The sequence below is a fragment of the Micrasema longulum genome, unplaced genomic scaffold (assembly GCF_059751315.1).
Source record: "Micrasema longulum isolate JH-2025_06_02 unplaced genomic scaffold, ASM5975131v1 h1tg000550l, whole genome shotgun sequence".
NCBI lineage: Eukaryota > Metazoa > Arthropoda > Insecta > Trichoptera > Brachycentridae > Micrasema > Micrasema longulum.
In genome coordinates this window covers 113,068-126,804 of record NW_028277746.1, presented here as the reverse complement: position 1 = coordinate 126,804, position 13,737 = coordinate 113,068, and the positions used below count along the sequence as shown (strand labels likewise).

The 13,737-nt window shown below is 36.2% G+C and overlaps 1 protein-coding gene across 1 annotated transcript; it reads left to right on the top strand.

Moving 5' to 3' along the window:
• The first annotated feature begins 2,270 nt into the window (after positions 1-2,270).
• mtm (phosphatidylinositol-3-phosphate phosphatase) lies at positions 2,271-13,709 on the top strand. The gene is made up of 8 exons (XM_088227985.1): positions 2,271-2,502; positions 6,720-6,908; positions 7,023-7,097; positions 7,332-8,078; positions 8,157-8,327; positions 11,116-11,323; positions 11,432-11,610; positions 11,692-13,709. Exons 1-8 carry the CDS (start codon positions 2,413-2,415, stop codon positions 11,812-11,814), a joined length of 1,782 nt encoding a protein of 593 aa, XP_088084111.1. The 5' UTR covers positions 2,271-2,412; the 3' UTR covers positions 11,815-13,709.
• The last annotated feature ends 28 nt before the right edge of the window (positions 13,710-13,737 follow it).

Below are 13,737 nucleotides of genomic sequence, written 5' to 3'. Positions count from 1 at the left end.
GACCTCTGACGTTTGCTGACCTGACATTTGACTTCTGACCTTTGCTTACCTGACATTTGACTTTTGACCTCTGACGTTTGCTGACCCGACATTTAACCTTTGACATTTGACCTTTGACCTCTGACGTTTGCTGACCTGACATTTGACCTCTGACCTTTGCTGACCTGACATTTGAACTTTGACATTTGACCTCTGACCTTTGCTGACCCCCCACATTTGCTGATCTGACATTTACCTTTGACATTTGACCTTTGACCTCTAACCCAACCCAACCCAACCCAACCTAAAGCTAGGGTTTCCTAGGACAGCGGTGCCCGTATCTTAACGGCCGTAGTGAACGGTGATGCGGTGGACAGCCGTCTCAGTGGTGACTAGCAGTGTTTCTTTCTTTTTGTTAATACGTCTGTTTAATTATTATAGAATAGTCCAATGTCGTCGGCATACATAATAATTTTTCCTTTAAAATTGTACAGTGATAAGTAATTATTATATAAAATGTATAATAGTCGACCCAAAATAGATCCTTGTGGTACTCCAAAATTTACTGTTTGTATTTGACTTTTTTTTTCATTTACAAATGTATACTTTCTCCGATTTGTTAAGTATGACTTTAGTAGTTTACATTCTTGAGGTTTTACTACAATATACTTAATTTTTTTCATCATGGTCTCAACGTGGCTAAAGGTATGGTATCAAAAACTTTTTAAAAAATCTAATATTACTCCTGTGATAGGAATTCCAGCATCCATGTTTGTTTGAATGTAATTTATTAAATTTACTAGGGCGGTTCCGGTTCTTTTTTTTCTTGAAAACCATGTTGGTTTAAAAATATTAAGTTAAGATTTTTTTTATATGATTGTGATATTCATAGTAACATAGATATTAATAATTAATTCAATACAATTTGTAACGCCGGTAACATCAAAGGAACGGGCGGGTTAATAGTTATGAATTCTGCGGGATCTGGAACAGTGTCCATTGTACCGCACGATGAGTCTGATTGAAATCTATCCGGTGGATCCGGAGGTTTCTCTTTATCGCTCATTTTAGGAAAAATAAGTTATAAAAACAAAAAATAAATTTTGGCCACACGTGTATGGAAAAAAATAATTGTTACCTGGTTTCTAGGTATCGAGACAGTGAACTTAACACAAACCACTGTAAACACTTGATAATAAATAAAATAATTTGTACACCACTGTTTTTCAAACCAAATTAGTGAATTACTTTTTACTTTTTAACGTAAAAACATAATAATTATTATCTAGATATCTAGAACACAAAAAAACATCCGCTACCACTGTTAGCCATAAACAATCGAACAAAGAAGTCTATAATTAATTTCATGTTTTTTTTCCCTTTATTAGGGCCTTCTAACAAAACATGATAACATTGGCCAGAAAACAAGATACATTATTTTACAATAAACATAAAAACAACAATATAGACACAAACAATAGACAAAAAAAATATTACTACAAGTTTAACACAAAACAATATTTAATATAATGAACATTCAACCAAACAAACAAAATTCCAAGATATATTAAAATATGCAGTAACAAAAAAAACCCACTAAAAACCGCTTGCTTTACAGAAAAGAGAAACTTAGAGTAACATATGTAAAGGAAAATAAATTGAATATGTATATATAGGTACTGAATAGACATAATCTTAAAGTAATGATAATTTTTAACAATTTTCAAAAATAAACGCAAGGGGGCAATAATGAAGTTAAAATATTTTATATAAACCTAGAAATGAAAGAGAAATTTATTTTAAAAAATATTAGAATTAATTTAAACGTATTTTGATGAAACAAATATTACAAATCATTATAAGGAACAGTTAGAACATTAAAAAAATATGATAAGAATTGATCAATAAACAAATTGTCCAAGAAAGAAATTGACACAAATGAATCGGAAAAATTATGAAAAACTTTTGTTTTTATGAAAACTTTTGTAAAATATCAAATAATTTTTGCCTCACAGCCATTAAAAGACATATAAAAGTAATGTGATTTAGATCTCCAATGCCTCTCCATTCGTAGGCATTGGAGTCTAAAATTTTAATATAAAAAGTTACAATTCTAGACCTTTTGAGTTTACGTGCGTTATTATACTAAGGTTCGGAGGAAATGAATATCGGGCTGGTTATTACTATAAAAAAATTCCTTTGACAATTTAAGAGAATTCCACTCCACTTTCCAAGAATCGTTGTTTATGCCACTGCCAACTTGTGACCTTAATGCAATATGTTTAGTCTATGGTTAAATGTCAAAAATGAATTGTCAAAGCTACGTTTGTTGTTTGAGATGACAATCACTCGTATTCGAGCAAATATTATTGTTAGTTCTTAATTTTTACTGTTCTCCTGTCATTTAATTTTAAATATTTGACTTCTTCAAACATGGATGCCAAGAGGGGAAGTTCGGAGTTGTTGAATTCCGAGTTTAGCGCATCTAAAAATGCCAGCACCGATTCTTTAGATTCGGATTCAGTAAGTTATCGCTCATTTTGTTAATTTTTAGCGAACATTCACCTCATTCGGTGTCAGCATAACCATTTCAACATTTGAACAAAATGTCAACAGCAACTAAGATTAGTTTTAGATAAATTCCACAATTTCGTCAACAAGGCGTCGCCTTCTGTATTTCAGTTGCCTCGAGTGGTCAGCAGCGGCAGTAGTAGGTACATCAACACTTCAAGTGCAGCCATTGACATATAATACGAAAACGTACTCATGAAGTTCTGTAAATATTGACAGTTAAGTGTACAAAACAAACAAATCAAAAATGCCGTACTTTATTGGTGTAGTCGTCGCAATAGCGGTGTACCGCCGGAAAACTTTACTGTCGATCGACGATATCGAATTATATTGCGCGTTTCCATTTTAAATTTAATCGACAATAACTTTTACACCCACCTTATTTATGCACCAATAAAAATAGTTAATATTTCCAAAATTAAATAAGTATTATAATATTATAAACATCGTATGTTAAAAATTCTTTTTTCGTAGGACTTTTTCAGTGTACTATACAAAATTTAAAAATATAAATTACACACACATCACTCTGTCAGATTTAAAATTTACACTAAAAATGCATTTTTTTACTTATTAGACATTATAATAATAAATATGTACATCTCCCTTCCCCTCCTTATCCTCTCTTCAAGCATTCTTGTCCTAACCCCGCCCAATTTACAATAACTTACTGTTCTTAAAAAAATATAAAAAAATTCTTTGATTATTGAAAAATATTTACGAGTACACGAAAATAACATTTTTGTGTGTATAAATTATATGTATTTATTTAATATGTAATATATTTTCTTCACTAACTTTGTATACTTTGTGGAAATCTGTTATTAGTTCTGAGTTTATACACTATATCTGTTTGTTTACTATAAATATGTATGTAGAACTGTTGATTTCCCAAATAAAATAAAATAACTCCCGAGTTGATCTGAAGAATACAACTATCACTTTTATTGTAATTGTATATTAAAAATTAAAATATTGAGTTAAATCATAAAAACGCAACTATTTATTTTACTTTTAAAATATATATTTGTTTATCTTTTTTTAAATTTATTCCCAAAAAACATATTTATTAGCATTATCAATTTATTGAGTCACAAGTTCTCATGGGATGTTGAGTTGAGACAAGCAATATACATACTACAGTAACAAAGCACCGACGACAATAATATTAAAGTAAAACAAAAGCATCATTAAAAATATAACGCGTATGTATTTATTTAACATCAATACAGAAAGAAAAAACACTTGGTTTACATGAAAAGTATACCCAAATATTTCCATTTCCAGACCATTTCTTAAAAGTGGTACGTAAATAACTTGTGCTGAAAAAATGGTAATTGTGGTAGAATGGGATTTGAACCTCAGACAATTGATTCGTGAGTCTGCAACACTACCAGGGGACCTCAACCAGATTTGAATAGGTATAATGACTCTTTTAATCTACCATCAATACATAATTATAACTGCCAAGTGTTTTAAGACGATGATAATGTTAAATTGAATAATAAAATAAAATCATTGTTCTCGCTGATTTTTTAAAATTACGATTATTCGTACTTGTGTATAATTTAAGAGAACTAACCAAATTAACATTTATAATGGAGTTCGGTTCGGCGATCCTTTTTTGAAAATTCGTTTACGTTTATCATAAAGAGATGGCTTTTCTTGTATTAAATTGAGCAGTTTTTTTTCTATGGAGATTAATGATAATGATTAAAATCTGTCCTCATTCGTTATACTGCGGGTAAACGTTTTAATTCTCTTCATTGTAGAAAATGAGCGTTCGGCAGATGCACTGGTTTTGGGGATAGTTATTATTAAGTTTATCAACTTATTTATTTCAGAAAGAATTTCATTCACCTCATTTTTCATAAAATGTTAACTAAAACTTAAAAAAATTTGTAGCTTAAATTCGGAGGTAGAATAAATATAATTGAGTTCGCTTCTTAGTTTCAAGGCGTCGAAAATTTTCCGTCATTTTTCTGCAAACTGTTAAAAAACGCTTCTGGGAATGATTGACTAAATTTGTAGGATCCATAAGTGAAATTAATGTAAATCTCTCCATGTCTTTAAAACGGTCCGAAATGTTTGAAGTCATAACATCTAATATTTCGACGAATTGACGTCTAAATGCAGTTTCGCGGTCATCTCCAGCATTCAAGCGTTTTTTACAGTTAAAAGAAAGATTTTGTTGATTTAAAGTGTCCCATAAGTTAGCAAAACTATTTCTTTTCTTTTGTAAAAATTACATAAATTCTTTGATTTTTTTACTAACCTCAATATTAATTTTAAGTAATCGGATTCTGTAAATATATAAACAAACTGACAGACCTAATTATTATCGGTCAACTAAAATATTTTGTTATTTTATTCTAATAAGTGTAAGAAAAAATTCAATTCAAGCGATTTTGTGCTCTTACAATACCGCAGTAGAGTTATATTTAGCGACAATAGACAACATTCGGTTGGGTCAAGCGATTCTAGTCCTTAATTTGTTAAAACACAGTACAGCATAACGAGATAATGAATTTGGAACGGTTTTTTTTAATTGCTTCCAGAATCATTGAAAATTTGGACTCAGAATTTTAGTACCATACGCCCCACCTCTTTGGAACTGTATGAATTCGCTGCTTATCAAGGATAGCGCGATGCGCTGAGATTTTTAGGATCCTAAGCGCAGTTAGCTTTTGTCCGAAGCAGGAAATGCTTGTGCGCTGGGGGTGTCTTAGTCATATTTACAAATTAACATTTTTATTATTTGTTTATTATAATGAACAATATTTTTATATTATTATCCTTATGTTTTTTTTTATATTCTTGCGGTAAAATTTAGGGAACCAATAGTTCCATCCGTTCTATGAACAGACCGCGCATGATATACATGCATACACATATACATACATACATACACATATTCATACATGTATAAAAGATATAAAATGTAATTAATATATGCGAAACTTCATGAAACTTGAAACTTTGTATTTTTTTCATCATTCTTTATATTTATGTTTTATTTTTAACATCCAGTAAGAATCAACCCCTCTGACTCCCTTTGACCAATATCATGAAAGAGCGAGGTCAATACTTTCTTCAACTTTGCCAGAACAGTGTTGACCGCTTCGCTTAGTATCAGATCCCTATTGGAGTATCTTGTATTATGGTCGTGGTATTTGTCTCTATTTATGTGAATAATATTAGGTACTCAGAATTCTTTGAAGAGCATGTCATTCGGATAATGACATACAAGCTAAGTTTAATCTTGAAGTAAATGGATAATAGTTGTGCGATATAAGGAGTTATTATTATTCATTATCTTTTTTTTATTCATTAGATTTTTTAAACCAATGTCTGGCGTTATTAATTTTAGTAATTGTTAGTGATATTGGTTTTTTATAAACTATCTTTATTAATTTTCGGTAAACGTCTTAGAGCACTTGATTTTTTTGGTTATTTTAACCCGGGGTAACCCCCCTGAATAAAAAAAAGGTTATCTGTGATCGCTCACTTTCACTTGACTCACGAGATTTAGTCATTGTAGTATGTAATTATGAATGTTTAAATAAATAAAAAAAACACACTTTTACACTGTTAAATTTAACCGTAGAGCACGGCTTGTCATATAGAACTGACCAGCGAAACAAGTAAATTAAGTATTTTTGAATAAACCACCAATTGAGTTGGAACTTATTGTCTCAAATAATGTACAAAAAACTTATGTATGTAAGTAAATAAACAATTAGGGGGTAATTGAAGAAGGGGGGGGGGGGGCAGCAGGTAAAACAAATACAATCCAAATAGATTACCTTTGCAATCTTTATGCACAAATTGCAGTACTTTCAGTCATAAACTGATTATATACAGGCGCTTCAATTATTTGGCCTGTATAATGTAGTCCACTCTGCATTGAAAGCCCCCACCACTCGACCCCGATTCGTTAGGGACTCTTTTCAGGTCAGCACATTACTCGTTTAAATAAATGTATATATCAACAATATTTTGAGTCTATCTACATTTTTGTGGACATGAACTGGATTCATCGCACTTCTCACTATCAAAAGTAATATCGTCTTTAATATGATTATTTATAATGCATAAGTAAGCTTAAGCCATAAGTAAACAGTTATGCAAAGTCTGGTAATGAAATAATTGTATATGGTTTTGTGCAGCCCCAGTCGGTGTGCGAGTGTCCTCTGCTGGGAGGGGAGCGCGTGGGCGGAGTGTCTCGGGAAGTCACCTACCTGTGCCCGTACTCCGGCCCGGCGCGAGGCGTGCTCACCGTCACCTCCTACCAGCTGCACTTCCGACCCACGGAGCCCAGTGCGCACCACAGTGTGTTGGCCGTGCCCCTCGGCGTGGTGAGTCCAACCCCCCCACCGGCGTCCCTCCCGCGTGTTCTGTGCCCGGGCCGGTGCTCCGAACATCCAAACACCCTTCTCTGTGTAATGTGTTTCGTGCATATTGTGTTTCAGATACTTCGTATAGAAAAGGTGGGCAGCGCTTCTTCACGGGGAGAGAACTCGTACGGGATCGAAGTGTTTTGCAAGGTTAATTTTCTCATCTTTCTTTTTAATTATTCGATTTTGTATTTATGTATTCTGGATAAAAATGTTCAAAAATAATAGGTCCCTTGCTTTAATTGAATTTCTTAGATTTTCACGGCCGTTCCCATCAAATTTTATTAATTCAAAATAATCCGTCTCATCGAATGTGACAAAAAAGTATGTTTTAGTGTAATCTTAATGAACATATTCAATTGATTCTCTTATTTCCTCCGACAGGACATGCGCAACTTGCGGTTTGCTCACAAACAGGACAATCACTCGCGGCGCGGGATGTTCGAGTCGCTGCAGCAGCTCTCCTTCCCCCTCTCCCACGGGCTGCAGCTGTTTGCCTTCAGCTACCGGGAGACCTTCCCCGAGGAGGGCTGGAGCGTGTACGAGCCCATCGCCGAGCTCAAGCGCATGGGCGTCAACAGCGACACGTGGCGGGTGTCGCGCATCAACGAGCGGTACGAGGTGTGCGACAGCTACCCGGCCGTGTGGGCTGTGCCGGCGGCGGCGGCGGACGACGCCGTGCGCGCGTGTGCAGCCTTCCGCGCGCGCGGCCGCCTGCCCGTGCTGAGCTGGCTGCATGCGCGCCACCAAGCGGCGGTGGTGCGCGCCGCGCAGCCGCTCGTGGGCGTCGCGGGCCGCCGCGGCCGCGACGACGAGCGCTACATCCAGCTCGTCGTGGACGCCAACGCACAGAGCCACAAGCTGTTCATTATGGACGCGCGGCCCAGCGCCAACGCTAAGGCCAACAAGGCCAAGGGCGGCGGCTACGAGTCCGAGGACGCCTACCAGAACGCCGAGCTCGTGTTCCTGGATATCCACAACATCCACGTCATGCGCGAGAGCCTCCGGAAGCTGAAGGAGCTGTGCTTCCCGGCCATCGACCAGAATCGCTGGCTCAGCGGACTAGAGGCCACGTGTTGGCTGAAGCACATCAAGTGCATCCTCGCCGGAGCGGTGCGCATCGTAGACAAGGTTTGCACCTCTAGATTCTCCGCACGCACTAGTTCGTAGTGACGGACGAGATACCTTACGTTATGTCTTCGCTTGCAGGTGGAGAACCACAAGACCTCAGTGTTGGTCCACTGCTCCGACGGTTGGGATCGCACAGCGCAACTGACGGCACTCGCCATGTTACTGCTGGACCCCCACTACCGCACCATCAGGGGTTTCGAACTTCTCATTGAGAAAGAGTGGATCTCTTTTGGACATAAGTTCCAGCAGGTCAGGCTTTATTCGAAATGTTGGATAACATGTTATTTAGATGAATTGTAACATTGAACTGTCCTACAGATGCATTCCATTCATGTTTATTGTGTACTTGCGAGGTGGCCGGACCTGTAAACACTGTAAACCTGTTATGAGTACTTCGTGATAATGAGAATTTCCTGAAACATCCCCCTTTCTATACCAAAAATCACTTCATTCTTTTTTTTACATTCGTAAACATGACATTAAGTTTTTGATACATTAGAAAGTATATTGCCGTCGGCGTAGAAATGACATAACCCACAAATTTGTATTAATGGACATAAATGTTAGAAGTGGTCCATAACCATGCATTTTGCAAGATGTGGTTGAACCCACCTTTTTCCATTTATTAATAGATGGCACTGCTCACACTGTTACCCGTTTAAACACCACTAACCTACACGGCTAAACTTTGAATGGTATTATCTCAGTTCCACATGTTTGTGTGCTACGCCACTTTTCCATTAACTGCCTCATCTATAAATACATATGTTTTTTTTAAAGAATTAACTTTTTTTCCATTCAAATAAACATAAATAATTTCACGTATGCTATGCATGGGTATACTTCATTGATATTGCAAAGTGAACATAAAAACTGAAATATAATACTTGCATATCACGTTTATATTTATGCATGCACATTACATGCGTATTACACCTATTCATATAAATTATAACATATTATGAAAATAAATAAATGCAACATATTAATGAAAAATAAAAAACAAAATCAAGACATGTTATGACATTATTATATACTAGGTTATGTTCTAGTATAAAAAGTCACTAGCATTTTCATTGCTCGTAGGCAGCGTTGCCAATTTCTATCAAGGGAAAATCAGGTAAACTTATCTTTCCACCCAAAGGCCATGAGCGAGAGAGGGAGTAAATTTTAACTCAATAGCTGCCATTAACGCGTATTGGCGTACAAGCAATTCGTGCCACAAATGCCATTTACGCCGTACCACGTAAATCGCGAGTATGAATGTTTCGATGAAGAAATTGTCAAGTTCAAACGGTAGATGGGGCTTAATATTATTTCTTAAAAATATAATGAAGTATTTCTTAGCGACATCTCTCGAAAAAGTTGATAATTTATATTGTTTATATTATGCAAAGCAGGATACAAAAAAGGTGTACAGATTTCTTGGCCCAGGTGTTTAAATCTCCCGCCATCGTAAAGTCCTGCGTGTGGGTATTGAGTGGTTCAGTGGTGTGGTTCTAAAAGTTTTTTGTTAAGTTTGGCGGAAATGTGGACTTGTTATTATTCAATAGAAAATTTGATTTGCCTTTTTTTTCCAATTTAGTTCAGTATTTCATTTTGAGTGTGCTGTTACTATACAAACATTTTTGAAACGAAACGAAACATACGTTTTTATATTCCTAAATATGTCAAGACGTAATCTCAGAGAAGAAGATATAAGAGAATTCGTTCTCGATCTTGACTTTGAAATTGAGGAAAGTGAGGATGACTCGGATTTTACAACGCAACCTAGTGACAATGAAGATGAACCTATGGAGACTAAAGTTACCCAAACAAGCCCATCAGGAAATTGTACTGTGAATTCCGGGAATTTTATACCTATTATCCACCAATTTAATAATTTTCCTTCTGGAATAATCGCGCCCCGAAGTCGGTCCACGTACGTCACAAGATGTACCATTACGGTTATCTGCCAAATATCTAGTTAAACATATGCCGCAACCTATTCCCGCAACGAAAAAAAAACAAAAACCTTATAAAAACTGTTATGTTTGCTCAAACACTAAACTTAGACCAAAAACAAGAAAAGCAACCAAGTACATGTGTGTTGAATGTAACATGCCGTTGTGTGTTTGGCCATGCTCAACAATATTCCAAGAGAAAAAAAAAAATAATTAAAATCTTTAAAACATAATGTAAATAAAATAAAGGATAATCTAATCTAGTGCTATACCAATTATAAATATTATGTGAAAAAAGTTGGAGAATCGTTGCCGTACACCATAGAATTCATTATTATGTGTAAGTGTTTTTCTTATCTCTATATTTTTTTGTGTAAGTGAGCAATTTCAATTGCCACATCCCGGCTCTAATATTCTGTTGATGTTTATATTCATGTCAAAAATGTGCGTACCTATGATATCAGTAATGAGTGTCTTATATAAACAAAGGCATCAATGGCAAAGGGAATGCCGTAAATATTAATTTAATTGACGACTTAAAAAATACACAAATACCTTGGCGTGTGGGGCGTGGAATGGGTTAATATAAAAATTGAATATAGAAATTTTGAAAACAAGGAAATGTTTTAAAATCGATTGAATTACAATCGAATTTTGTAAATTTCTCTCAAAATCAGTAGATTTACCGATTTTCTTTAACCGGTTTTTTTAAATGTTTATTTTTCAATTGTTAATAAATATGTAGGCACACAGTTTAAGTTGTTTATTTTAGAATTTAGGCATCTAGTTTTAGCATTATGTTTAAATAAGTTACATCATTTTTGTAATGTATTTATGTTCTTGACTTCAATATACGATACTTGTACAATGAGTATCAAGTAGCAAGGTCGGCTACAGAATGCCCACACTCGCACACAACTGGCCACTTTTGTCTCTCTCGTTCCGACACTCGTACATATCGATGCTTCTAAATCAACAGTAAAAATATATTACATGACCTTGTAGCGACGCAGACTGCTCTACTGTGTTCGGCTTGAAGCGAATGTCGTGCCGGTTCCCTTCCGTACAGTACATGATACTCTTCCTGACTATAGCGCACGGGTCACGGCGACGAGCGACACAGCGACGCAGACCGGTCTCCCGTGTTCCTGCAGTGGGTGGACTGCGTGTGGCAAGTGTCGCGCCAGTTCCCTACGGCCTTCCAGTTCAACGAGCGCTTCCTCCTCACTATCCTGGACCATCTCTATTCCTGCCGCTTCGGAACCTTCCTTTGCAACTCTGACAAAGAGCGGGTTAAAGCGGGCGAGTACCATCCTTGTCTCATATAATTAGCAATAACTACTCGGAGTATAGAATTTATCATTTAATTATAATTAAATGTCACACCTTATATTTAGCTATATATTACAGAGTTGAAGACCAAGACAGTGTCCCTGTGGTCCTTCACCAACAGCCGCCTGGAGCTGTACAGCAACCCGCTGTACGGAGGGGAGGGCCCGCAGCCCGTGCTCATCCCCGTGGCCTCGTTGCGGCTCGTGCAGCCCTGGCGCGCCCTCTACTGCCGCTGGAATCCCGCCATGAGGCAGCAGGTGAGCCCCCGGGCCCTCTGCACCCCGAAGTTAGCGGGAGTCGGTTAATCAGACAGTTACCAGCGGCCCCTCTTGTTCCAGGACCCCATCCTGCAACGCACGCGCGAGCTGCTGGCGCAGCGAGCGCAGCTGGCGGCGCGGGCCGACGAGGCGCAGCAAGAGTTCTCAGCGCGCCAGAGGAACCCCATCCCGGTGCACTCCTAGAAACTCGCCGCCTTTCCTGACCATATTATTCTAGATATATTTTTCCATTGCTTATAGTTTTCACAAAACTGTTAATTCCATTAGACTTTCTGTTTTTAGCAAGATTTGGTGTACCATTTATGGTTGATTTGACTACCTCATCAGTTTCGGGCAATATTGTTATGATTTATTTTTCACCTTTATTCTTTGCCTTTGGCCTATCGCTCTATTACTAATTTCCTAATTTGACATCCCTCAACAGTATTACTTCTTGCAAATCCATAGAGAAATACCTCAAATCATTATGCTCTTTTTACTAGTTTCAACATATTTCACACAATCCACTCGCTTCTGTTGTTTAAAATATAAAATTATCTTTCTAGGTTCTTCGGGGTCACATTCAGTAGTAGCATTTCCTACATACATATTATGTTTACAGCACTGGCCAGACTTTGGTAAATGTAGTAAGATGTGCATTTCTGCAGGTTTCTATGCCGCAAATTCCTAGACATTTGTTTTGAATTGTCATTAATAGAAGATGGTGTCAGTGTCGATGGCAAATATTGAACTGTATGTGCATTGTGTCGGCGATAGTAGCTTACGGATCGGTGGAATGAGTAAAGATATCTATTTTGTTTCACCGCTTCTATTAAAGGTTTTCTCTTCATTTTCTTGATGAGATCTGTGATATAAGTGTCAGATGTATATTTTATCTGAGATTTAAGGAATTTTTGACAAATGAGAACTAACAATCTCTTGAATAGTCTTGATCTTAATTAATTAAAGAGAAATATTTCAGTTCTTATTATTTACTCAAATATTTAAATTTTCAGACCATTTCCTAAAAGTCGTAAATAACTTGCGCTGGAAAAATGAAAATCGAGTTGCGTTTGGTCCGTGAGTCCACAATATTACCTCAGGACCACGACCCGATTCTTATTACGTGTAGTATATTGAGGAATTTACATTAGTAATTTGTACACATTTAGCCAACCCACTTCTGTTCTGACTTCCTTTTTAATAAAACTGGCACTGAAAGATGAATTCACCATAATTGCAGATCTACTTATCATGAGAACTGAGAACTGTTGAACGCATGTTGGTTTCTTTTATCCTTTGCCATAGCTTGCCACTTGTATATTGAACATATTTGAGTTTTACGCGATTACTGAACGATGAAGTTACACCCGACTCGCTACTGAAATGCACCAGTAGGCTTTATAACCTCAAAATAAAAGAGTTTTTCTCTAAAATGTTGTATTAAAAATAACCATTTTTCTGAGGTAAAATAATGTATTTAGATGTATGATACAGTCTTATAAATTGAGAACCGTAGATGCATTCATCTCATTTGGTAGATTGTTGAATGTGTCTTTAAAAACTGTCTTTTTGTGGTAAAAATATCCAAATCAGAAAGTGTGTACAAAGATGATGGAAAATCCTGTTTCCGAGAAATTGTTGAATACTGCCTTTTATTTTGGAGCAGTTCCCTTTCTGCACCGCATTTTTATTATTATAATTCCTTCAAAATATTGTGAAATCTGCCCTTGGAAAAATTAAAAAATTATTTACATACTAAACTTGTACATACCGCCCCTCCCGAGAACTAATAATATTTATTCTTACTCGAGTTCTTTCTTCTTGCCCTGTTCATCATCACATCCCAGTTGGAGCACCCATGCTCTGACATGAACCGCCGATGCAGTGGTGTTCATTCAGTTACGTATCATTCAATATTATAGTTTGATTAATTCCTATTTGTCAAGCTTTGTTTCTTTTTAAAGATAATAATAAGAATATATGATCTATTATTTGTCTAAATATTCTTTTTATTTTATGTAATGAATGTCTTGAGTTCGTGAATGCTATTAAAATGTCATGCATACATACAATATATATTATGAAGTACCTAGAGGCGTTTCAAGTTTTTTCATTATTTAACGC